The 27,500-nt window shown below is 39.9% G+C and overlaps 2 protein-coding genes across 2 annotated transcripts; one reads left to right on the forward strand and one right to left on the reverse strand.

The window, feature by feature from the left end:
• Positions 1–1,683: 1,683 nt before the first annotated feature.
• LOC138056408 (galanin receptor type 1-like) lies at positions 1,684–3,982 on the forward strand. Its single transcript, XM_068902194.1, has one exon. The coding sequence runs from the start codon at positions 1,844–1,846 to the stop codon at positions 3,140–3,142; it is 1,299 nt and encodes a 432-aa protein (XP_068758295.1). The 5' UTR covers positions 1,684–1,843; the 3' UTR covers positions 3,143–3,982.
• Positions 3,983–10,095: 6,113 nt separating this feature from the next.
• Positions 10,096–12,886, reverse strand: LOC138057725 (neuropeptide Y receptor type 6-like). Its single transcript, XM_068903650.1, has one exon. The coding sequence runs from the start codon at positions 11,599–11,601 to the stop codon at positions 10,309–10,311; it is 1,293 nt and encodes a 430-aa protein (XP_068759751.1). The 5' UTR covers positions 11,602–12,886; the 3' UTR covers positions 10,096–10,308.
• Between the last annotated feature and the right edge of the window lie 14,614 nt (positions 12,887–27,500).

Here is a 27,500-nt window from a genome sequence, read left to right on the forward strand (position 1 = left end):
GTGATAAGAAACAGGACCCAAATCGGAAGTAATAATCTGATGTGGTCCGCATCTCTGCATGCTTCCAGCTGCATAGCATTAACCTGACCTTTACGTGATTAGTGACCTAAATATCGGTTCGATCTTAGGCCCGGGTCGCACTTGAGACAAAATTGGGACAACTTTGTTTTGATAAGCAGAAAACTGTCAGATTCCTGTCAACAGCTGACCACGCCAAGTGCGACCTACTTGTCTCTAGCGGACAAAAACTTGTCTACAGAGACAAGTCTTCAAAGAAGCCGTAGTCCTGCCACAAACCAGGACATTTTAACAACAAAAACAAAAAAATGTTTTCCTTGGGATAAAGTTGTCGATCAATTTCAAAAGACTGGTCAGCTCTTGGCAAAGCCCAAAATCGGGGAAAGCGACGGCCAGGACGTCTTCTTCGCCGTTGGTTTAGCATCAAAACTTGTGCCTGTTCAAAGTGCTCTTATTTGTACAATACAAGAAAGGAGGATGACTCTTTGCGCATCGTTAGCTTCACTCACGTTTAAAAGGTAGAAATAGAAAGCCAGAAAGATGGCGATTTCTCGTTGATTCATTGATTGCGATTGCTTCTGCTCGCCACTTTGAATAAAACAGCGGGAAAATTAAAATTATGCCAGAAATGGCGCGCCGGATAAAGTGACAAGACTTTTGTTTACTGTACCTTGTCACGGATGATTGTCTCTGTAAATGCGACCCTAAACCGGAATGTCTAATATTATCTGGGACAAGTTTTAAAACAACTTTGTCGGAAAAGTCGTTGGGCATTTCAAATGTTTGTCTCAAGTGCGACCCGGGCCTTAGTTATATTTTGAACGTAGAAGCTAGAATAGCCATCAAAAATCTTTTAAATCGCATTCGTTCTTGGTTTTAAAGGTTTTTCTCTCGCCGTAAAAAAATTCCTCCAAAGCTACCAAAACCTTTTTGTCTTAATTTATGTCAAAAATTTCCCGCGTTCACTAGTCGAGCGCCGACGCAGCCTGCCTATAGAGGTTTTGCAAGGCAGCCATGTTGCATGGCAGGAACAATGAAAATGTTTTGCATTAGAAAGAACATTTGTTCCCATAGCCGGGAAAATAATCTATTATTCCTGCCATGCAACAGTGCTGCTGTGCAAAACCTCTATAGTACAGAGTTTAAGATCTACGGCGCCACGGTAACGAAAACTTCATTTAAAATTGCGAGTTCAGGTTTATTAATCATTCTTTTTCGTCAATATTTCGCTTAGTCTACTTCTAAAAACTTGCGCAACTTTCCAGGAACTGAATTAGGAGGTGCGGTATTTTTGTTTCATGTCCATAACTTACACTCGTCATAACTTGCCTACGTCAGTTGTCCAGGGCTTGTTCTTCCTCCTGGCGGCTTCAACCAATGACCTCTGTGATGCCGATGTAATAATTTGAAGCCACTCTGTTTGTAGCTGGTCACTGAATTATTTAGATTAATTAGATATCTTCATCCCCTCCCATATCATCTACACGAAGTCTGAAGTAACGAGCTTTTGCTCATAATCTCTTGTTACCCTCTTCACGAAGGTCAATGGGGACTTATTCGTTTGGTGAATGACGGCCTGTCAATTGAGCACAGTTACCTAGACTTCAAGTCGCCCTGTTCCGCGACTTCGCGCAACAGTTGCTGTGCTAAATGATCTGGAGACAGTGTTGTTTGCGTTTCGTACACGTTTAATGATTGGGCTTTTTTGATTGAGACCTTTATGCTAGACCTACGATAGCATTAAGGTAAAACTTTTATTAAGGCTGCAAGGCTCCGGGAAAAACACACACACACAGTCTTCAAGTCTAGACTGTTTACTTTGATCATGGAGTTCAACCGCAGCCACAATATCAGTGAAGAAACGAGTCAAGATTTGAGCATGGATTACATGGGATTAAGAGTCGCAAAAATTACCTTTTATGCCATCATTTTTCTTCTAAGTTTTGTTGGAAACAGTTTAGTCGCTGCCATTATCCTTGGAGCTCGAGACATGCGCACTCCACCGAATTTCTTTATTCTGAACCTGGCTTTGTGTGATTTGATAATACCAACCGTGGATATTCCATTCGATCTTGCACTGGAAGAAAGCAAGTACATTTGGCGTTTTGGAAAGGCTTTGTGTAAAATTATATGGCCGTTGGAAACAGCTTTCACAATATCTTCATCCTTGACCCTCGCTGTTATAAGTTTAGAACGATTGAAGGCAATTTCACACCCTTTTACTAAACGCTTACAGATGCGCCATGTTTTTGTGGCCATAACAGTGATTTACACTTTTTCAGTGAGCTTATGTATACCGTATTTGATTGCTTTAAACTACAACGACAATCAACGATCCTGCGACGAAAGTTGGCCTAATTATGGGTCTAGGCAGGCTTACACGATTGTTCTTTGTTTATGTGAATATGTCTTTCCATTGACAATAATGGTGGTAGCATACGTGTTCATTTATCGAAGCTTGCGCTCGAATTTTTCGAGCCTTCTTCAAAGTAATTCGGTTCACGAAACACAGCTTCACGAGGCCAAAGCTCAGTCATCAATGATCAAGAAGGGTAGAGTGGAATACATGCGAAAGGAACAGAACACACGTTTAGCAAGAATGTTCGTCATTGTCGTAATCGTATTTGCAATCAGCACGCTTCCGAATCAAGCCCTTTGGCTTTGGGTGGACTTTGGAAATGGCAATAGTCACAAAAGTTTCCGTTACATTTCTGTTGCGTGTCGGCTTTGCACTTACGCTAACAGCGTTTTAAATCCTTTCATATACGCTCTAAAAAGCAAAGATTTCAGATCTGGGTTCAATAGGATTGGCCGCGCAGGGATACATCCCTTCAGAAAGATAAACAGTGGAACACGAAAATTTGCAAATAAGATAAACAAGAGCGCTTCGGACAATCAGCGGTCAGTACAGGAACATATGGCACCGCAGTTGTTCCCTCTACAGCACAACCAACATTACGAAATGGATGAATTAAAAATCATTAGCGAGGGCGAGGCTCGCATGCCTCGGAGAAATCAGAAAACGAATCATATTATCCACGAGGACATGTCAATAGATTCAAGAATTCCAGATATACCCTTGTACGCAAACTTACTGAAGGAGCTTCGAGAAACAGATTGTTGAACTTATCATAGCAAAGCGGAAATGCAGACAACAATTTTTATCGTGCAACAGCGATGCCGTACAAGTGGCAAAGCGCTGTTGCACGCTTTTGTATCATCCTCTCACTTATCCAGAAAGAAATCTACAGACTGAAAAAATGAAATGAATTTTGCACGCTGAACTGGAAAATATTTTCAAAAAGGAGAATGACATTCTGGTTTTTCCACGAAGATTTACTAGGCATACTACGCCCAGGCCCTTACCAACTCGCGTGAGACTCGTCACGCACATTTATCAACACTGTCACAACCGCTTTGTTTCGCGATAAGTCAACGCAATCTCGTCCCCAGAGCCCTCCGCTTCTTTTCGTCACGTGGTCGGCGGATGACCATATCATATGGAAGATCGATATGAACCATATACACACTTGAACTGGGGGTATATCAACTTCTGAACGAGAGATCATCGCAGAGTTTATGAACCAGTTGAAAAGAAGTCCCCAAAGAAATCCACCAAAAAAGGCCCCTCGAGAATTAAGTCTGTGCGAGGGCCAAGGTTAAACAATTTTCCTGGCATGACTTGGGCAGACATCCATCAACTGACACCACACGATGCGAGATTTGAAAAACGCAATTATTTTCTCCGTCGGATTTAAAGACAGATTTAATTTTAATCAACTAATAAACAGATGGAAAATAAATTGCAACAGCTTAATGGGTATACATTAATTAACCAGCGTTTGTTATTGTCATAATTAAATTAAGTGGGCGTGTTGTTCTTTTCAGTCGGAAAATTTCATAGTCTAATGAAAGTCTGAAAGAAAGGAATAAAACGTGACAACTGCACGACATTTTCCAAGAACGTTCCTTTAGACAAAGCAACACCAGTGTAATGGCTTTTCGTGAGTTCGAACTTTCGCATGTCCCTTCCTTTTTCTGTGATCTTATCTTACAACGCTCTTGTTTATCTGACAGAACTCACAATTGAGACTGCATAACCCGACAGGACGTCAATAAACCGCTTAAGTCAAGTATAGGTTATCCCGTGATTTGAAAAAAATAAGCGCGAGTGAAATTTTAATTGGCCACCTGAGACGTTCTTTGACCATCGACCAATCAGAATGCCTGGTTTGTTACCTCTTTTTGTAAAGCTGGAAACTGCATTTCTCTTGGCCAAGGAGGGATGGAATCTAGCTTAAATTTTGACTGCGATGCTGAAATAGATTTTTGAAGTTCAAGACAAATGCAGGCGACATTTGATGACCTTTGCATTGATTAATGATGAAGCTGTCGGTCTTACTTAAGAATTTACTGAATTTCGTCTAGGCGACACTATCTAAACTGTGCCTCATTTATCTCTATGGAAGTCAAAAAACTCTTTTTCTCTCGGGGTGAAATTCAAAAACAATCGCTAAAGTGACAAATTTGAACAGACGCTTAAATCAAGTAGTTGCATCAAAGGTCAATTTTACCTTTTAAAAACAGTGGCATAAAGCCAAACGATATTACAAGAGGAAACCTCGAAAGTGAACTTAGATTGTGCGCAGCTTCGAATAACGAGAATGATTTTGTATGTTTAAATTTTGATGATTGTATTGGAGACAGTTCAGTCTTGTCATCACTTATGTCCCAGAAATCTTGACATAAATTTTCAATATCCAAAGCGATGTGTTCCTTAAAAGTCTAAGCATTTCGTGCATTTTTAGATGTTAGGGTTAGCGTTTCTTTTCGGCTAGTGTAAAAACAGTTCTTTATCTTTGCATGAGGAACATAGTTTAGAGGACACCCGGGGACATAAATTGTCTGGTATACTTAGATATGAGTGACGTTGAATTTGGGAGAAAAGTAAGGGGACACCCCGGAGGGGGAACTCCCATATAAAAACGACGGGGTTGCTCGTCGGAAATTTTGAAAAGAACCCCTAACACGTACTAAGATCCTGTCTTGTGGACGTGGCATGAAAATTCTTTCACCACTAGGAGGTACCAAATTATGGTTTTTAAATGTCTCCTGTCATATTTTTGGGCTTAATACCCTAAAAGGTACCGCTAAAGCTCCCGCTGTGGACGTTTTAAGGCAGAACACCCTAAGAGCAACTAAAAACCGCTTTTTTAACCCCTAAAAGGTACAACGAGCACCCCCGTCCTTTTTATATGGGAATTCCCCTCCCCCCCCCCCGGGGGAGGACACTTCGTGCCGCTTTTGAAGCAGGCACGCATCTCCTTACTTTATTAATGACAAATGAAAGGCTGATCAAACAGTGAAGGAAAATCTGTTGTATTTATGAATATTTCGAAAGGCACTGCCTTTCTTCATCAGGGTGTTACATAAGTAACACCCTGAATCTCAGAAGTTCACAATTATAATTTGAGGGGTTCGAACTATGACTTCCAATTACCGCTACCTAAAACGAATTTTCTTAAACGTTCTTTCTCTTATCGAGGTGCAAATGCTTGGAACCAACAGTCAAATCAAATACGTGAGGTAAGGGATCTTGCAAGCTTTAAACGTGCGAAATCCTAGGACACATTTTAAATCGCTAGGGCACATTTTTTACATGGCTTTTTCGTATTATTACATAGTAAATTATGTTGCTTACTAATTATTACTATTGTTTAAATTTCTTTGACATTAAATAATATTTAGCGCTAAGTTATACCAAGTTTATTAGTCGTTTTAACATTTATATCTTGTAATTCTTGTAATTTTTTAGCATTTATATTTTGTAATTCTTACGCGGCATGTCTGAAAACCAGCTTGCTGAGCCATTTACCGTGTTTTAAATAAATAAAGTTGATTGATTTTTTGATTGACAAAAAAAAATAGAAAAAAAAAAAAGTAATGGTCTTTGGCTAATGGGACGTTACAACTGTAACAGATATTCTTTCACTGTTTGATCAGCCTTTCACTTTTATAGTTACACGCTGATTAGAACCTTCACCGGGCCGATCCGGTGCTTCTTTTTCGTTACGTTGGTCCTTGCTACTACAATTTAATTTAATTTGATTTAATTTAATCTTCTTACTTGCGTGATTTTTGGAATATCACCTTTTCATCATCTCTTTTATTGGGATAGATTTAAGTATTTCATTCTGTAAGGATGATTACGTTGTGTGAGTAACAACAACAGTATCTTTCCATCGGCAGACACTCAAAATTAACCTTCAAGGTTGGTGTTGTTTTTAAGATATCACTTGGAAAAACATGAGCGGACTGCAAAACAGAACATAAACGTATTCTCCTTTATTGAAGTTATTTGACCTCTGCCTCAAAGCAGACATAACGAAAGAAGGCTTCATTTACACATTCGAGATTTTTTTTTCAGTCCGTCAAGACCGTAATTTAGTGAAGTGCGATCGTCCGGCCGAGTGTTGTAATTGAGAGGTATTGTTTAGGATGATATTGATTAACGTTTCGATAACTTGAAAGGAAGTCATCTTCAGAGTCAAGTGATTTTTGTAACGTCAGAAGATGGTCTAAACACTCTGGGGCCAGTAGCGCGAAGCCTCGTTAGCGCTAACCATTGGTTAAGAGGTATCAAAACCTATAGGTTTCCACGGTATTTAACACTGTGGCCTTTTTTTCTGGTCGTTAATTAATGCAATTGAGTCGATGTTATTGGTGGACTGTCAGTTAAGCCTAGCAGATTGAACAGTGACAACACAAATCATTCGCATGTCGTTCTGGTTTGTTATTCTATTCAACATGACTAGACCCTCCGTGAGGGTACACTGGGTTGCCTGTGGTACGTGCAGCGTTCCACACAATTTCTTTCAAGGGTGGGGTCACCCAGAAGTCATACCAGAAGTCATACCAGCAGAGGCCCTTTGGCTCACAGGTCCTCACACGTTCGTACGACGAAACAGATCCTTTTTTGAGGTTAAAAACCTGGCGACCGGCCTATTAATTAATCATTTGTCAGAAAGAAGAAATTCCTGTCCTCTTTAAAAAAAATTGACACGCATTGCTTACGTGTGGTAGTGAAGTAACACAGTGATTTATTCCATAATGTCAACTGAGCTGTGTGTTGTCTTCCAGGAGATTCAAGTTGTCCTTGCGTAATATGTAGCTCTAACAGTGCACGATATTGTTTTGGTATTGTCTATCATTGTAGTGAAATGGTAGAAGTCTTGGGTAAATAGCCTGAGAAGACATGTGGTTACTAGCAAAGTACTGAGCCGAGAAAGAGTGAAGAAAATAAATGAGAAGTGAAAAACATTGTCTTCTGGGATGACATGTAGACAGGTGTCTATGCGTAATATGAAGATCAAACGGTACACGATATTAATTTGGTATTGTCTATCATTTTAGGGCAAAGGTAGAAGTCTTGGATAAATAGCAACTTTAGAAGACATGTGGATACTAGCGACGGACGGAATCCAAAGAGATTGAAGAAAATAAAAGGGAATCGAGTAACATTGGCTTCTGGGCTGACATATTTATCATGGAACTTCTTTCCACCACAAGTGTAAGCATGCACTGACAGCACCTGACAGCTTTGTAACCAAAAGTTGAAACCTGAATTTTATCCATATCCGGCGGGGTTAGTAGGTGGATGGGCGACCTAAGAAATATACCACTCAGTAACAGAAGCATAGGACCGAAAATTCTATTTTAATGCTATCAAATGCGAACCAAGCAAGATACAGATTTTGTTAGCTTGCTTTATGCAAAACAAATATTGATGTAAAAGTAAATAAATATGGATACACAATTTTTAAGAAGAGCAGAAGGAAGTTTCAGGATGGTCGATCGAGCATAAAATATTTTGCCATCGGTAACAAAATCTACGACATGAAAACAACATTAATTTTGAACCACAAATATAAAAAGTTACCATCAGCGAAAAACAGTTTGGGAGATTTTAGTTGTTTTGTTGTAATTGTACAAGTTTGGCTGCACCGAGTAAATCGCACATCGAATTCAGCGGGCGCAGTGATCAAGTTACCGCGTTATTTTACCGCTCCATGTTTACTTGCGAAACAGTGAAGCATCTGTGTCAAATGATGCCAAGCAACCGGGTTTTTGTTTTTGTTAGTTTTCTTTTTCTTTCGATTGTTATAAATTTTGACAACAATCGCCCAACTCTTGACCATTGTTTAGGGAAAATCAAAAATTTACTCTCCAAGACAAGGTTATTTATCACCAGGTAATTCCATCGTTTTGGTAATAGCAGCTACTTTATTATTCATCAGCGTCACAATCTTTTGCCGATTTTGGGGGTCATTTTGTTGAAACTCAAGCACGCTTCCAACAGACCTGTTTATTTTCGTGACTTATGCATTACCACAAAAACTCTCCCCGTATCACATTTCAACACATGTATGCAAATTTGCTAAGCTCGAAAATTACACAACATGATAAATTTACAAAAGCTAGAAATTTTCCAGCGAAACATTTATTGAAACAAGCAACATATTTGCTATAAGAGGCAAGAAACCCTTCCTATTTCAGTTGCGTGCGTGCAAGCGAAACACACAATCACAAAGCATACGCAATTAAGTAAATTTTTGACAGTTCACATTCAGCCCTTTTCGACAGAACCTTGACCGTAAATAATAAAGCACAAAAGAGACAACAAGCTTTCATTCAAGTAATTTTTCACTGTCACATTTCCAAATATTTTACACCTTTGCAGAGTTGAGTACAAAATACCGGTAAATGTAAATTGTCAGACAACTAAGATGCGACTTGAGTAAACACTGTGATGCATTCTTGTTGGCGTTCGATTCCTTCAATGTTAATTTGTTAAATCATAGTTAGTAACTATGGTTAAATCCATAAAAAAATTGCTATTTGATTTCCGTGTTTTATATAATACCAAGTTAGTAAAATATTAGAAACAAAGCTCACTTGATATCCAAAGGCGAAAAATGAAATTGTTGTCGAAGACCATTACTCGTCTCTTAAAATCCAGATATTTATTTTTCAGCGCTGTCTTGCTCATCCAATTGACGATCCATTCTTGAGCTCCATGAGGGTATATTTTTCTTAAAGATCCACTAAAACGCCATTCACGTCAATGACCTATTAGTGAAATTTCCAATTGTTATATCGGAAGACTGTGCAGAGTTGAGAACAGGTAAATACAAATCTGACAAATAGCGAGACAACTGATCCACTATATGGATTCCTTCCCTGTCTTTGTTGAACCCATACTGAGTTACCAGAGAACTGTTCATTTGGTTTGAGTGTTGTACAAAACACCACACTTGGCAAAATTTTAGGAAGACAGCTCACTTTGATTACGGCTCGACGGGCGACAGATTGTTGTCGAAGTCCATTACTCGTCGCTTCTAACATTCGACCACCTGTCTGGTTCAGTATCCAATTCGCTTGCCATTATTGAGCTTCATAAGGGTACATTTTGTTCAAAGATCCACTAAAACGCCATTCGCGTTACATGACTTTCGACGCCATTGCCGGTTAAGTTAATCGTTCTACTGTGTCCACCAGAGAAATCTACGCATTTCCCACTACCCTCTCGATCCTAAGAAAATACGCGTAGAAGGCTCTATGCACAAAGACACCACTTGGCAGGGGAGTGACAGGCAAGACTTTTACCGCCACCGCAAAAAGTAAAAATAAAAACAACACGACCAATACAAAAACGACGAAAGTAACGACGGATTCCGACTGGCTTGGCAACCCAGTAAAAAACGCGGTAAAAGAGGACGCTCACGAAACTGGAAGGGTTGGTAACGCGAGTGGAGCGCGCGTGCTATACTCGAACTTCGCGTCAACGGCGCGCCCGAGTTTTTCTAGTGCTACTTACAGTAGTAGTTTTTCCTTGTAGAATTGAGACAATGAGTCAAAACAAACGTGTTTTCCATAAATTCAAAGGACTATTAAAGGAATGAAGTTAGATATGGCCACTTTTGATGACACGTAAATAAATGCTTTAGAAGAGATCGAGCGAAATTGTTTGAAAGACCACTCCTCGAACTCTGCCGAAGAAAATGTGAAAAGAAGTCATTTATTTTGCGTTAATTTATTTTACTCAAATAATTTGTCAAGTTTGCAATGAAATAATAAAGGTTTCTGACACAATTTTCCAACCAGACACAAGGTATTCCAAAAAAACGCCCACAGAACGTATCGAGTCCTAACCAGCTTTGTTTATCTCTGACTCCGATTAGAAACCTGTTTATCCACATCTTTAGCCAGAATTGCCCAACGCTTAATATGTCACAAACTTGATACATATTGCACCGCCGGCGTTGTTCTTTTCACAATAGTAACCAGTCTCTGTTTGAGTTGCGTGCCATTTTGCGCATTGCCAGTTCCCGCTTTCTGTAATTCTGCAGTGAGAGTCTTAGCTAATATAGTATTGACATCCGTCGAGTTTCGGTTGTCGCGGATACATAGCAGTTGCCGCAACACTTTTTCGAAACCCCTTCTAAAATCTCGGTTAAAAACAGCATAGATTAAAGGATTGCAGACGCTGTTAGAGTGCGTGAGCAAACGGCAACCAATTGCAACAGCTTTGAAAAACATAGACGACTCTTTTTCATCGGAGAAGTCCGCCCAGATCTTCACTGCTTGGTTCGGAGCCATGCATACAGTGAAAACAACCACAATGGCCAGGAACATCTTCGTTGCTCGCTTATTCGCTTCGTTTCTTCCTCTTCGCATCGTTGAAGATAACTTACGCACCAGACGGGCAGTAGATGAAACTTTCCTAAAGTCAGGCGATGACAAAGAGCTAACCATTTTGCTGTTGTTTATAACAGCTTTTTCCTTTTGTGTTTTCCCCCAGCTTGTCTTGTCTGAGGTAGTATACAGATGTTTTAATGCCAAGGTATACATTGCCACCATGAATGAAAGTGGAACAAAATATTGCACCATGGAAAGGGTTAAAGAGTAACATTTCTTCGAGGTCTGATTGGGCCAGATTTCATAGCACTCCAGACCTTCGAAAGACAGTACATACGAATATGGAGTCGCAATGAGCAACGAAAACAAACAACTTGCTCCGATGATCCACTTAATTTTGACTACTGTAAGTTTAGATATAAAGGGGTGCATAATAACTCGATAACGATCCAGCGAAATAACAGCAAGGGTCAAAGCTGCCAATGTAGATGTCATAGTCGCCAAGGGCCAAAGGAGTTTACATCCTGCATTGCCAAAGAACCAAACACCACGGTTTTCCTCGAGCGCGAAGACAATGGGAATGCTCAAGACAGGCGTGATGAAATCGCAGACTGCTAGGTTCAAAATTAAAAAGTTCGATGGCGTGCGCATTTGTATATTGCAGGAGATTGTGAAGATAACAAAAGCATTTCCCAAGGAACTGCCTAACAAGATAATGCAGTAAAATACGATCTTCGTTACCCTAAAAACTGCTGGCTGTTGCTCCATCAGTGGTTCATAATTCGGATATGCAAATGGTGCAGTGCTGTTCTTCAGGGCTTCGGTAAAGGAATGATCACTTCGAGAAGAGTTGGAAAAGAGCTGTTCCACAACGCTCAATTCCATCTTGAAATCGTTAAAACATCGACAGTCGCACAGCAAAATTAAGCTTCTTTCTAACCAATGACGCAATACTCAGGGCGGCATAGACTTTTGGGTCTTGAATCTGCAGTTAAAGATTGTGCAGTTATTTAAAACTCGTTAAAATGCACAGTAATTGACTCAAAAACGTCGTGAAGAGTACTTCAGTGAAAATTGCCATCTTGTCAACCACTGCTCAGTTTTGAATCTACTATCAGGGAATCCAAATGCAGGCTCAAGTAACTACCCAAAATGTGGAAATGTAATATGTCATATCTCAAAATCTAGAATCTCTAACCAACAGTAATTTTTTTTCACATTGTTTCCCATAAACGGCTTTTACTTGCTGAGCCGGGAACGAATACGACTAGAAAGAAGCCGGCAAATTATCGAGCTAAGCTCATTGTTCTAAGCAAAGGTCTTCTTTGTTGTCATTGCAATAATTATCGCATAACGAGTTGTTATCGCCTATGGAACGGTATGTGTAGCAACCTGCTTTTAATTGCCGGCTTAAACAAATTGAGAAACGATCCGCTGCCACTGAAAACCATGCGACAAACAACCGTAAACATTGACATTTAAAATTAATTTCCGTCGCACTCGAGTTTTGTGAATTCACACAACATTTGGGTGAGACAGAAAGCAAACCGTTGATTTACGTTTTCAATTTGCTGTCACAAATTGCAACTTTAATGACTTACTGACAGAAAACTGAACCTATCCGCTAAAGCAAATAGCGAGCCATATATAGAAGTGGTGACATGTTTAGACAACCTCGTTCCCAGGGTATCTCTTCTCTGCCGACAACGACAATGGAGGAAGAGAAGAGAGACCCTGGGAACGAGGTTGATGTTTGGAAACCTAAGCTTGCATCAAGAAGTCTGGAGCGGATTCAGGATTTAGTCAAGGCTTACGGAGCGTTTAGAAACGTACGTGTACACTACTAGAAATTGATATCAACTTAGGCCCGTTTAAAACGTCGAACTTTACATGTGCCGAATCTAATGCAAATGAGCAAAAACAATAGATTTTTCTCATTTTCATTAGATTCGGCACATGTACAGTTCGACGTTTGAAAAGAAGGCCTTAGCCTTCCCAAATGTCACACAGCGATTGCTAATTAAGCGCTCGTTTTTCTACAGAGCAGTAGCATCATGGAACGGCCAGACAAGAAACTCTCCATCTATTCAATGTTTCCGCAAGAGGAAAGCTAGAGTTGAAATTAGTTGCTCCTAGTTTTGATAGAGTATAAGCCTGTATTATGTTATTATTTGAATTTGTATATTTGTAAATGCTATGCCATTATAAATCAATTCACATTTTCACATTTTTCATGTACATTGATTCTGAAAAACCCTACCGGGAGAATTAATAAAATGTATTATTTTGTATTGATAGGGGCATTTTAAAAAGTACATGCTAAAAATGCGAATTTCGAGCGTTATCAGGCATGATTTTATAGGTTAACGTCTTCTTTGTTTTGTGCTAATTCAAACAAGTACTATGCTAAAGTAAGCATTGCTTGAACACTTCACTTTTTCAGAAACCGCTTGTCAGTCAAATGTTTTTCATATTTAGAAGGGTTCGACCGAACCACTCGAATCACCCACCCATGGGCCATGAATCCGCCTGAGAGGAGTGTATGCATACATTCATGTCTGCAACTCCTCTGATGAATTTCAAAGCTAATACCTGGTTTTATCAGCAACATCATGAGAATTAAGGGTAAGCAAATAAAATCGGAAAAGTGTGAAATCATAAACATAAGCACGAAACTACGGACGAAGAACATTCAATTGTTAGGCATAAAAAAAATCTGGCCGAGACAAGCAAGATTTAACGCTGGAAACTGTACGATTGTAAAAAACACAAAAAGGAAGGTGACACACGCTAACACAAACCCGGTGTGGCCAACACCATGAGTACAACCATTTCACCCGGTCAATGAACAGCAGCCATGAACAGCAGTGTAGGCCTCGCAAGGCCTCATCACCATGGCGTAGCTAACAGACCCGGCGGGTTATTCTTTGATTGCACTCACGTGATAGGAGGGCCATGTTGGTGCCAAAACAATAGAAAAACTGAATGTAGTTAAAGTTTTGCATAATAATAGAGTCAAATTCTCAAAATACTTTTTCGCTATTGTTCTTCCCACTAAGTCAGGTGCAATCAAAGAATACCTGCGGGGTTGGTGTGACACCTTGCTTTTTTTTGTAGGATTATGCATTTCCCGAAAGTTTCGACCTGTGATGGAATGCGGCCAGACATCAGTTTTCGGTACTAGGGAATTTAAGCAAAGACGACGGCTACCGCAACGAAAACGTCGCTCCAAAATATAACTTAGCGCTATCGAAAGTATTTTTGCGATTATTCCGTCCTGTTCAGGTTGTAAAATACGGGCGAACTATCCTTTAACTGGATGGGACACGCACGGTTTTAAAGGAAAAATAGAAAATGAATATTTCGTTGTTATACGCTCACGTTGTCGCCACAACCTAAAATTTGGTGATTTCACGTTGTTTTGTGGAGTACGGCAAAGAAATGCACGGAAATTCATGCTACACGTGCAGCACGATTATTTTTCCTTTTTAACCAATCATATTCTTGCTTTTTGACGTTGTCGTTGTCGTAGCCGTGTCTTTGCTGAAATTCCTTTCTTCAATAGCCTGAGTAGCAAGCGTTTCCGTGGTGTTTTCTGAACAAGCAAAGACCGAGCTCTCTTTATTTTTGCTGTCGCCCCATTTTTGCTCGGTTAAAACATCGAAATTTTCTCACACTTTAAACGTCATTTTGCCATTATTCAAGTTCGGTGAATTTTTAGTACTCTGGACCAGCCAAACTATCGAGGAACTCAACTAAAAGGAGCAGTTTTCAAAGTACTGACAAAGAAGATTAAATTTGTCGATGTGAAGTGCTTGTCACGGAGGGCGTTGCTTACTTTGCGAATATACTCAGTTGCGCACGCGAGAACCATGTGAAAATCGAATGTAGAGCTGGGCAAAGAAAATTTTAGTTATCGTTTGCGTTCAAAGAAAAAGCCCTGATTGTATTGATGCGAAACTGAGTACTCACCTTTTCCAAGAACTTGAGAAGCTGGTCGATCGATTTCAATGACTTTGCTTCTTAAGGACGTGCGCGCGAAAAATTTTCAACATTGATTTTTTTCTGAAACTTTAACCACTGTAAGATAATGAGTTAGTTATGTCAGAAATGTAAAAAAAATGGGGGGTTACCGACTTCGTTTTGGAGAGAACATGCCCGGAAAAACATCCAAAATGTGACAAAATCGAGCTTCGTTAGCGAATAAGGCCAGTGTCTGTAAACCCAAATATATTGCAATTAAATCTTTGAAGTGAAATCTTCTCTGCCAAATATTGTTTAAGTGGACTTATTAAGTGAATTTAGTCAACTGGTGAGGTTCCTTAAAGATCAAGTTCGCATTTAGCGACCACAGTTTCACGCGCCTTGCAGCCGCAAGATGGCAGGATTTGATGTCCCGTGAGCAGAAATCTTGAAATTTTTTTAACTTCCCACATTGATTTTTTGTTCATTTTTGGACAACGTGGAGATAATTGTAAATAAAATCCGTTTCTGGAAAGAAAAATAGGGGTCACCGAACGTCCAAGAGCGTTAAATCCAGGCAAAGCTATAGCAATGGCCTTTTGCCCTATCATTTCTCATTTTATTACTTAGCGCGCGCGCTCGTGTATGACGTGGCGTGTGCATTTGCGTGCGCAGTAAGGATGCGCAGAAACTTTATAACACTTGACAGAAAAAGAAACTTACAAAAACCCGGTATCTTGCCATCATTTGACACAGACGCTTCACTGTTTGGCGAGTATTATTACAAAGTTTTCGGATGCTCATAGGGCACACTTGTGGTGAAAAGAAGTTGTGAGGGAACTTGAAAATTATCAACATGTCAGCCCAGAAGCCAATGTTTCTCGCTTCTCTTTTATTTGTTATTCTTCAGAGACTGGAATGCTGTATTTCAATACCACACAATTCAGTGCCTTCTGATTTTCTGTAGCACGTACCACAGGCAAGCCAGTGTATGCTTCACAGAAGCATCTAGTTTTCATTAGATTCGGCACATGTACAGTTCGACGTTTGAAAAGAAGGCCTTAGCCTTCCCAAATGTCACACAGCGATTGCTAATTAAGCGCTCGTTTTTCTACAGAGCAGTAGCATCATGGAACGGCCAGACAAGAAACTCTCCATCTATTCAATGTTTCCGCAAGAGGAAAGCTAGAGTTGAAATTAGTTGCTCCTAGTTTTGATAGAGTATAAGCCTGTATTATGTTATTATTTGAAGACTGGAGTGTATGCATACATTCATGTCTGCAACTACCCTGATGAATTTCAAAGCTAATGCCTGGTTTTATCAGCAACATCATGAGAATTAAGGGTAAGCAAATAAAATCGGAAAGTGTGAAATCATAAACATAAGCACGAAACTACGGACGAAGAACATTCAATTGTTAGGCATAAAAAAAATCTGGCCGAGACAAGCAAGATTTAACGCTGGAAACTGTACGATTGTAAAGAACACAAAAAGGAAGGTGACAAACGCTAACACAAACCCGGTGTGGCCAACACCATGAGTACAACCATTTCACCCGGTCAATGAACAGCAGCCATGAACAGCAGTGTAGGCCTCGCAAGGCCTCATCACCATGGCGTAGCTAACAGACCCGGCGGGTTATTCTTTGATTGCACTCACGTGATAGGAGGGCCATGTTGGTGCCAAAACAATAGAAAAACTGAATGTAGTTAAAGTTTTGCATAATAATAGAGTCAAATTCTCAAAATACTTTTTCGCTATTGTTCTTCCCATCAAGTCAGGTGCCATCAAAGAATACCTGCCGGGTTGGTGTGACACCTTGCTTTTTTTTGTAGGATTATGCATTTCCCGAAAGTTTCGACCTGTGATGGAATACGGCCCGACATCAGTTTTCGGTACTAGGGAATTTAAGCAAAGACGACGGCTACGGCAACGAAAACGTCACTCCAAAATATAACTTAGTGCTATCGAAAATATTTTTGCGATTATTCCGTCCTGTTCAGGTTGTAAAATACGGGCGAACTATCCTTTAACTGGATGGGACACGCACGGTTTTAAAGGAAAAATAGAAAATGAATATTTCGTTGTTATATGCTCACGTTGTCGCCACAACCTAAAATTTGGTGATTTCACGTTGTTGTTTTGTGGAGAACGGCAAAGAAATGGACGGAAATTCATGCTGCACATACAGCACGATTATTTTTCCTTTTTAACCAATCATATTCTTGCTTTTGGACGTTGTCGTTGTCGTAGCCGTGTCTTTGCTGAAATTCCTTTCTTCAATAGCCTGAGTAGCAAGCGTTTCCGTGGTGTTTTCTGAACGAGCAAAGACCGAGCTCTCTTTATTTTTGCTGTCGCCCCATTTTTTGCTCGGTCAAAACATTGAAATTTTCTCACACTTTTAACGTCATTTTGCCATTATTCAAGTTCGGTGAATTTTTAGTACTCTGGACCAGCCAAACTATCGAGGAACTCAACTAAAAGGAGCAGTTTTCAAAGTACTGACAAAGAAGATTAAATTTGTCGATGTGAAGTGCTTGTCACGTCGGAGGGCGTTGCTTACTTTGCGAATATACTCAGTTGCGCACGCGAGAACCATGTGAAAATCGAATGTAGAGCTGGGCAAAGAAAATTTTAGTTATCGTTTGCGTTCAAAGAAAAAGCCCTGATTGTATTGATGCGAAACTGAGTACTCACCTTTTCCAAGAACTTGAGAAGCTGGTCGATCGATTTCAATGACTTTGCTTCTTAAGGACGTGCGCGCGAAAAATTTTCAACATTGATTTTTTTCTGAAACTTTAACCACTGTAAGATAATGAGTTAGTTATGTCAGAAATGTAAAAAAAATGGGGGGTTACCGACTTCGTTTTGGAGAGAACATGCCCGGAAAAACATCCAAAATGTGACAAAATCGAGCTTCGTTAGCGAATAAGGCCAGTGTCTGTAAACCCAAATATATTGCAATTAAATCTTTGAAGTGAAATCTTCTCTGCCAAATATTGTTTAAGTGGACTTATTAAGTGAATTTAGTCAACTGGTGAGGTTCCTTAAAGATCAAGTTCGCATTTAGCGACCACAGTTTCACGCGCCTTGCAGCCGCAAGATGGCAGGATTTGATGTCCCGTGAGCAGAAATCTTGAAATTTTTTTAACTTCCCACATTGATTTTTTGTTCATTTTTGGACAACGTGGAGATAATTGTAAATAAAATCCGTTTCTGGAAAGAAAAATAGGGGTCACCGAACGTCCAAGAGCGTTAAATCCAGGCAAAGCTATAGCAATGGCCTTTTGCCCTATCATTTCTCATTTTATTACTTAGCGCGCGCGCTCGTGTATGACGTGGCGTGTGCATTTGCGTGCGTAGTAAGGATGCGCAGAAACTTTATAACACTTGACAGAAAAAGAAACTTACAAAAACCCGGTATCTTGCCATCATTTGACACAGACGCTTCACTGTTTGGCGAGTATTATTACAAAGTTTTCGGATGCTCATAGGGCACACTTGTGGTGAAAAGAAGTTGTGAGGGAACTTGAAAATTATCAACATGTCAGCCCAGAAGCCAATGTTTCTCGCTTCTCTTTTATTTGTTATTCTTCAGAGACTGGAATGCTGTATTTCAATACCACACAATTCAGTGCCTTCTGATTTTCTGTAGCACGTACCACAGGCAAGCCAGTGTATGCTTCACAGAAGCATCTAGTTTTCATTAGATTCGGCACATGTACAGTTCGACGTTTGAAAAGAAGGCCTTAGCCTTCCCAAATGTCACACAGCGATTGCTAATTAAGCGCTCGTTTTTCTACAGAGCAGTAGCATCATGGAACGGCCAGACAAGAAACTCTCCATCTATTCAATGTTTCCGCAAGAGGAAAGCTAGAGTTGAAATTAGTTGCTCCTAGTTTTGATAGAGTATAAGCCTGTATTATGTTATTATTTGAATTTGTATATTTGTAAATGCTATGCCATTATAAATCAATTCACATTTTCACATTTTTCATGTACATTGATTCTGAAAAACCCTACCGGGAGAATTAATAAAATGTATTATTTTGTATTGATAGGGGCATTTTAAAAAGTACATGCTGGAAATGCGAATTTCGAGAGTTACCGCATGATTTAAAGGTTAACGTCTTCTTTGTTTTGTGCTAATTCAAACAAGTACTATGCTAATGTAAGCATTGTTTGAACACTTCACTTTTTTCAGAAACCGCTTGTCCGTCAAATGTTTTTCATATTTTAGGGGTTTCGACCGAACCACTCGAATCACCCACCCATGAGCAGTGAATCCGCCCCAGAGGAGTGTATGCATACATTAATGTCTGCAACTACCCTGATGAATTTCAAAGCTAATGCCTGGTTTTATCAGCAACATCATGAGAATTAAGGCTAAGCAAATAAAAACGGGAAAGTATGAAATCATAAGCATAAGCACGAAACTACGGACGAAGAACATTCAATTGTTAGGCATAAAAAAAATCTGGCCGAGACAAGCAAGATTTAACGCTGGAAACTGTACGATTGTAAAAAACACAAAAAGGAAGGTGACACACGCTAACACAAACCCGGTGTGGCCAACACCATGAGTACAACCATTTCACCCGGTCAATGAACAGCAGCCATGAACAGCAGTGTAGGCCTCGCAAGGCCTCATCACCATGGCGTAGCTAACAGACCCGGCGGGTTATTCTTTGATTGCACTCACGTGATAGGAGGGCCATGTTGGTGCCAAAACAATAGAAAAACTGAATGTAGTTAAAGTTTTGCATAATAATAGAGTCAAATTCTCAAAATACTTTTTCGCTATTGTTCTTCCCATCAAGTCAGGTGCCATCAAAGAATACCTGCCGGGTTGGTGTGACACCTTGCTTTTTTTTGTAGGATTATGCATTTCCCGAAAGTTTCGACCTGTGATGGAATACGGCCCGACATCAGTTTTCGGTACTAGGGAATTTAAGCAAAGACGACGGCTACGGCAACGAAAACGTCACTCCAAAATATAACTTAGTGCTATCGAAAATATTTTTGCGATTATTCCGTCCTGTTCAGGTTGTAAAATACGGGCGAACTATCCTTTAACTGGATGGGACACGCACGGTTTTAAAGGAAAAATAGAAAATGAATATTTCGTTGTTATATGCTCACGTTGTCGCCACAACCTAAAATTTGGTGATTTCACGTTGTTGTTTTGTGGAGAACGGCAAAGAAATGGACGGAAATTCATGCTGCACATACAGCACGATTATTTTTCCTTTTTAACCAATCATATTCTTGCTTTTGGACGTTGTCGTTGTCGTAGCCGTGTCTTTGCTGAAATTCCTTTCTTCAATAGCCTGAGTAGCAAGCGTTTCCGTGGTGTTTTCTGAACGAGCAAAGACCGAGCTCTCTTTATTTTTGCTGTCGCCCCATTTTTTGCTCGGTCAAAACATTGAAATTTTCTCACACTTTTAACGTCATTTTGCCATTATTCAAGTTCGGTGAATTTTTAGTACTCTGGACCAGCCAAACTATCGAGGAACTCAACTAAAAGGAGCAGTTTTCAAAGTACTGACAAAGAAGATTAAATTTGTCGATGTGAAGTGCTTGTCACGGAGGGCGTTGCTTACTTTGCGAATATACTCAGTTGCGCACGCGAGAACCATGTGAAAATCGAATGTAGAGCTGGGCAAAGAAAATTTTAGTTATCGTTTGCGTTCAAAGAAAAAGCCCTGATTGTATTGATGCGAAACTGAGTACTCACCTTTTCCAAGAACTTGAGAAGCTGGTCGATCGATTTCAATGACTTTGCTTCTTAAGGACGTGCGCGCGAAAAATTTTCAACGTTGATTTTTTTCTGAAACTTTAACCACTGGAAGATAATGAGTTTGTTATGTCAGAAATGTAAAAAAAATGGGGGGTCACCGACTTCGTTTTGGAGAGAACATGCCCGGAAAAACATCCAAAATGTGACAAAATCGAGCTTCGTTAGCGAATAAGGCCAGTGTCTGTAAACCCAAATATATTGCAATTAAATCTTTGAAGTGAAATCTTCTCTGCCAAATATTGTTTAAGTGGACTTATTAAGTGAATTTAGTCAACTGGTGAGGTTCCTTAAAGATCAAGTTCGCATTTAGCGACCACAGTTTCACGCGCCTTGCAGCCGCAAGATGGCAGGATTTGATGTCCCGTGAGCAGAAATCTTGAAATTTTTTTAACTTCCCACATTGATTTTTTGTTCATTTTTGGACAACGTGGAGATAATTGTAAATAAAATCCGTTTCTGGAAAGAAAAATAGGGGTCACCGAACGTCCAAGAGCGTTAAATCCAGGCAAAGCTATAGCAATGGCCTTTTGCCCTATCATTTCTCATTTTATTACTTAGCGCGCGCGCTCGTGTATGACGTGGCGTGTGCATTTGCGTGCGCAGTAAGGATGCGCAGAAACTTTATAACACTTGACAGAAAAAGAAACTTACAAAAACCCGGTATCTTGCCATCATTTGACACAGACGCTTCACTGTTTGGCGAGTATTATTACAAAGTTTTCGGATGCTCATAGGGCACACTTGTGGTGAAAAGAAGTTGTGAGGGAACTTGAAAATTATCAACATGTCAGCCCAGAAGCCAATGTTTCTCGCTTCTCTTTTATTTGTTATTCTTCAGAGACTGGAATGCTGTATTTCAATACCACACAATTCAGTGCCTTCTGATTTTCTGTAGCACGTACCACAGGCAAGCCAGTGTATGCTTCACAGAAGCATCTAGTTTTCATTAGATTCGGCACATGTACAGTTCGACGTTTGAAAAGAATTCCTTAGCCTTCCCAAATGTCACACAGCGATTGCTAATTAAGCGCTCGTTTTTCTACAGAGCAGTAGCATCATGGAACGGCCAGACAAGAAACTCTCCATCTATTCAATGTTTCCGCAAGAGGAAAGCTAGAGTTGAAATTAGTTGCTCCTAGTTTTGATAGAGTATAAGCCTGTATTATGTTATTATTTGAAGACTGGAGTGTATGCATACATTCATGTCTGCAACTACCCTGATGAATTTCAAAGCTAATGCCTGGTTTTATCAGCAACATCATGAGAATTAAGGCTAAGCAAATAAAAACGGGAAAGTATGAAATCATAAGCATAAGCACGAAACTACGGACGAAGAACATTTAATTGTTAGGCATAAAAGAATCTGGCCGAGACAAGCAAGATTTAACGCTGGAAACTGTAGGATTGTAAAGAACACAAAAAGGAAGGTGACACACGCTAACACAAACCCGGTGTGGCCAACACCATGAGTACAACCATTTCACCCGGTCAATGAACAGCAGCCATGAACAGCAGTGTAGGCCTCGCAAGGCCTCATCACCATGGCGTAGCTAACAGACCCGGCGGGTTATTCTTTGATTGCACTCACGTGATAGGAGGGCCATGTTGGTGCCAAAACAATAGAAAAACTGAATGTAGTTAAAGTTTTGCATAATAATAGAGTCAAATTCTCAAAATACTTTTTCGCTATTGTTCTTCCCATCAAGTCAGGTGCCATCAAAGAATACCTGCCGGGTTGGTGTGACACCTTGCTTTTTTTTGTAGGATTATGCATTTCCCGAAAGTTTCGACCTGTGATGGAATACGGCCCGACATCAGTTTTCGGTACTAGGGAATTTAAGCAAAGACGACGGCTACGGCAACGAAAACGTCACTCCAAAATATAACTTAGTGCTATCGAAAATATTTTTGCGATTATTCCGTCCTGTTCAGGTTGTAAAATACGGGCGAACTATCCTTTAACTGGATGGGACACGCACGGTTTTAAAGGAAAAATAGAAAATGAATATTTCGTTGTTATATGCTCACGTTGTCGCCACAACCTAAAATTTGGTGATTTCACGTTGTTGTTTTGTGGAGAACGGCAAAGAAATGGACGGAAATTCATGCTGCACATACAGCACGATTATTTTTCCTTTTTAACCAATCATATTCTTGCTTTTGGACGTTGTCGTTGTCGTAGCCGTGTCTTTGCTGAAATTCCTTTCTTCAATAGCCTGAGTAGCAAGCGTTTCCGTGGTGTTTTCTGAACGAGCAAAGACCGAGCTCTCTTTATTTTTGCTGTCGCCCCATTTTTTGCTCGGTCAAAACATTGAAATTTTCTCACACTTTTAACGTCATTTTGCCATTATTCAAGTTCGGTGAATTTTTAGTACTCTGGACCAGCCAAACTATCGAGGAACTCAACTAAAAGGAGCAGTTTTCAAAGTACTGACAAAGAAGATTAAATTTGTCGATGTGAAGTGCTTGTCACGGAGGGCGTTGCTTACTTTGCGAATATACTCAGTTGCGCACGCGAGAACCATGTGAAAATCGAATGTAGAGCTGGGCAAAGAAAATTTTAGTTATCGTTTGCGTTCAAAGAAAAAGCCCTGATTGTATTGATGCGAAACTGAGTACTCACCTTTTCCAAGAACTTGAGAAGCTGGTCGATCGATTTCAATGACTTTGCTTCTTAAGGACGTGCGCGCGAAAAATTTTCAACGTTGATTTTTTTCTGAAACTTTAACCACTGTAAGATAATGAGTTAGTTATGTCAGAAATGTAAAAAAAATGGGGGGTTACCGACTTCGTTTTGGAGAGAACATGCCCGGAAAAACATCCAAAATGTGACAAAATCGAGCTTCGTTAGCGAATAAGGCCAGTGTCTGTAAACCCAAATATATTGCAATTAAATCTTTGAAGTGAAATCTTCTCTGCCAAATATTGTTTAAGTGGACTTATTAAGTGAATTTAGTCAACTGGTGAGGTTCCTTAAAGATCAAGTTCGCATTTAGCGACCACAGTTTCACGCGCCTTGCAGCCGCAAGATGGCAGGATTTGATGTCCCGTGAGCAGAAATCTTGAAATTTTTTTAACTTCCCACATTGATTTTTTGTTCATTTTTGGACAACGTGGAGATAATTGTAAATAAAATCCGTTTCTGGAAAGAAAAATAGGGGTCACCGAACGTCCAAGAGCGTTAAATCCAGGCAAAGCTATAGCAATGGCCTTTTGCCCTATCATTTCTCATTTTATTACTTAGCGCGCGCGCTCGTGTATGACGTGGCGTGTGCATTTGCGTGCGCAGTAAGGATGCGCAGAAACTTTATAACACTTGACAGAAAAAGAAACTTACAAAAACCCGGTATCTTGCCATCATTTGACACAGACGCTTCACTGTTTGGCGAGTATTATTACAAAGTTTTCGGATGCTCATAGGGCACACTTGTGGTGAAAAGAAGTTGTGAGGGAACTTGAAAATTATCAACATGTCAGCCCAGAAGCCAATGTTTCTCGCTTCTCTTTTATTTGTTATTCTTCAGAGACTGGAATGCTGTATTTCAATACCACACAATTCAGTGCCTTCTGATTTTCTGTAGCACGTACCACAGGCAAGCCAGTGTATGCTTCACAGAAGCATCTAGTTTTCATTAGATTCGGCACAGGTACAGTTCGACGTTTGAAAAGAAGGCCTTAGCCTTCCCAAATGTCACACAGCGATTGCTAATTAAGCGCTCGTTTTTCTACAGAGCAGTAGCATCATGGAACGGCCAGACAAGAAACTCTCCATCTATTCAATGTTTCCGCAAGAGGAAAGCTAGAGTTGAAATTAGTTGCTCCTAGTTTTGATAGAGTATAAGCCTGTATTATGTTATTATTTGAATTTGTATATTTGTAAATGCTATGCCATTATAAATCAATTCACATTTTCACATTTTTCATGTACATTGATTCTGAAAAACCCTACCGGGAGAATTAATAAAATGTATTATTTTGTATTGATAGGGGCATTTTAAAAAGTACATGCTGGAAATGCGAATTTCGAGCAAAAAGTACATGCTGGAAATGCATGTTAGCGCATGATTTAAAGGTTAACGTCTTCTTTGTTTTGTGCTAATTCAAACAAGTACTATGCTAATGTAAGCATTGTTTGAACACTTCACTTTTTTCAGAAACCGCTTGTCCGTCAAATGTTTTTCATATTTTAGGGGTTTCGACCGAACCACTCGAATCACCCACCCATGAGCAGTGAATCCGCCCCAGAGGAGTGTATGCATACATTAATGTCTGCAACTACCCTGATGAATTTCAAAGCTAATGCCTGGTTTTATCAGCAACATCATGAGAATTAAGGCTAAGCAAATAAAAACGGGAAAGTATGAAATCATAAACATAAGCACGAAACTACGGACGAAGAACATTCAATTGTTAGGCATAAAAAAAATCTGGCCGAGACAAGCAAGATTTAACGCTGGAAACTGTACGATTGTAAAAAACACAAAAAGGAAGGTGACACACGCTAACACAAACCCGGTGTGGCCAACACCATGAGTACAACCATTTCACCCGGTCAATGAACAGCAGCCATGAACAGCAGTGTAGGCCTCGCAAGGCCTCATCACCATGGCGTAGCTAACAGACCCGGCGGGTTATTCTTTGATTGCACTCACGTGATAGGAGGGCCATGTTGGTGCCAAAACAATAGAAAAACTGAATGTAGTTAAAGTTTTGCATAATAATAGAGTCAAATTCTCAAAATACTTTTTCGCTATTGTTCTTCCCATCAAGTCAGGTGCCATCAAAGAATACCTGCCGGGTTGGTGTGACACCTTGCTTTTTTTTGTAGGATTATGCATTTCCCGAAAGTTTCGACCTGTGATGGAATACGGCCCGACATCAGTTTTCGGTACTAGGGAATTTAAGCAAAGACGACGGCTACGGCAACGAAAACGTCACTCCAAAATATAACTTAGTGCTATCGAAAATATTTTTGCGATTATTCCGTCCTGTTCAGGTTGTAAAATACGGGCGAACTATCCTTTAACTGGATGGGACACGCACGGTTTTAAAGGAAAAATAGAAAATGAATATTTCGTTGTTATATGCTCACGTTGTCGCCACAACCTAAAATTTGGTGATTTCACGTTGTTGTTTTGTGGAGAACGGCAAAGAAATGGACGGAAATTCATGCTGCACATACAGCACGATTATTTTTCCTTTTTAACCAATCATATTCTTGCTTTTGGACGTTGTCGTTGTCGTAGCCGTGTCTTTGCTGAAATTCCTTTCTTCAATAGCCTGAGTAGCAAGCGTTTCCGTGGTGTTTTCTGAACGAGCAAAGACCGAGCTCTCTTTATTTTTGCTGTCGCCCCATTTTTTGCTCGGTCAAAACATTGAAATTTTCTCACACTTTTAACGTCATTTTGCCATTATTCAAGTTCGGTGAATTTTTAGTACTCTGGACCAGCCAAACTATCGAGGAACTCAACTAAAAGGAGCAGTTTTCAAAGTACTGACAAAGAAGATTAAATTTGTCGATGTGAAGTGCTTGTCACGGAGGGCGTTGCTTACTTTGCGAATATACTCAGTTGCGCACGCGAGAACCATGTGAAAATCGAATGTAGAGCTGGGCAAAGAAAATTTTAGTTATCGTTTGCGTTCAAAGAAAAAGCCCTGATTGTATTGATGCGAAACTGAGTACTCACCTTTTCCAAGAACTTGAGAAGCTGGTCGATCGATTTCAATGACTTTGCTTCTTAAGGACGTTCGCGCGAAAAATTTTCAACGTTGATTTTTTTCTGAAACTTGAACCCCTGGAAGATAATGCGTTAGTTATGTCAGAAATGTAAAAAAAATGGGGGGTTACCGACTTCGTTTTGGAGAGAACATGCCCGGAAAAACATCCAAAATGTGACAAAATCGAGCTTCGTTAGCGAATAAGGCCAGTGTCTGTAAACCCAAATATATTGCAATTAAATCTTTGAAGTGAAATCTTCTCTGCCAAATATTGTTTAAGTGGACTTATTAAGTGAATTTAGTCAACTGGTGAGGTTCCTTAAAGATCAAGTTCGCATTTAGCGACCACAGTTTCACGCGCCTTGCAGCCGCAAGATGGCAGGATTTGATGTCCCGTGAGCAGAAATCTTGAAATTTTTTTAACTTCCCACATTGATTTTTTGTTCATTTTTGGACAACGTGGAGATAATTGTAAATAAAATCCGTTTCTGGAAAGAAAAATAGGGGTCACCGAACGTCCAAGAGCGTTAAATCCAGGCAAAGCTATAGCAATGGCCTTTTGCCCTATCATTTCTCATTTTATTACTTAGCGCGCGCGCTCGTGTATGACGTGGCGTGTGCATTTGCGTGCGCAGTAAGGATGCGCAGAAACTTTATAACACTTGACAGAAAAAGAAACTTACAAAAACCCGGTATCTTGCCATCATTTGACACAGACGCTTCACTGTTTGGCGAGTATTATTACAAAGTTTTCGGATGCTCATAGGGCACACTTGTGGTGAAAAGAAGTTGTGAGGGAACTTGAAAATTATCAACATGTCAGCCCAGAAGCCAATGTTTCTCGCTTCTCTTTTATTTGTTATTCTTCAGAGACTGGAATGCTGTATTTCAATACCACACAATTCAGTGCCTTCTGATTTTCTGTAGCACGTACCACAGGCAAGCCAGTGTATGCTTCACAGAAGCATCTAGTTTTCATTAGATTCGGCACATGTACAGTTCGACGTTTGAAAAGAAGGCCTTAGCCTTCCCAAATGTCACACAGCGATTGCTAATTAAGCGCTCGTTTTTCTACAGAGCAGTAGCATCATGGAACGGCCAGACAAGAAACTCTCCATCTATTCAATGTTTCCGCAAGAGGAAAGCTAGAGTTGAAATTAGTTGCTCCTAGTTTTGATAGAGTATAAGCCTGTATTATGTTATTATTTGAATTTGTATATTTGTAAATGCTATGCCATTATAAATCAATTCACATTTTCACATTTTTCATGTAAATTGATTCTGAAAAAACTTACTGGGAGA

The sequence above is a fragment of the Montipora capricornis genome, chromosome 7 (assembly GCF_036669925.1).
Source record: "Montipora capricornis isolate CH-2021 chromosome 7, ASM3666992v2, whole genome shotgun sequence".
Taxonomy (NCBI): Eukaryota; Metazoa; Cnidaria; class Anthozoa; order Scleractinia; family Acroporidae; genus Montipora; species Montipora capricornis.

Coding starts and splice junctions, on each gene's coding strand:
- LOC138056408 (XM_068902194.1), top strand. CDS start 1,844: ATGGAGTTCAACCGCAGCCACAATATCAGTGAAGAAACGAGTCAAGAT.
- LOC138057725 (XM_068903650.1), bottom strand. CDS start 11,601: ATGGAATTGAGCGTTGTGGAACAGCTCTTTTCCAACTCTTCTCGAAGT.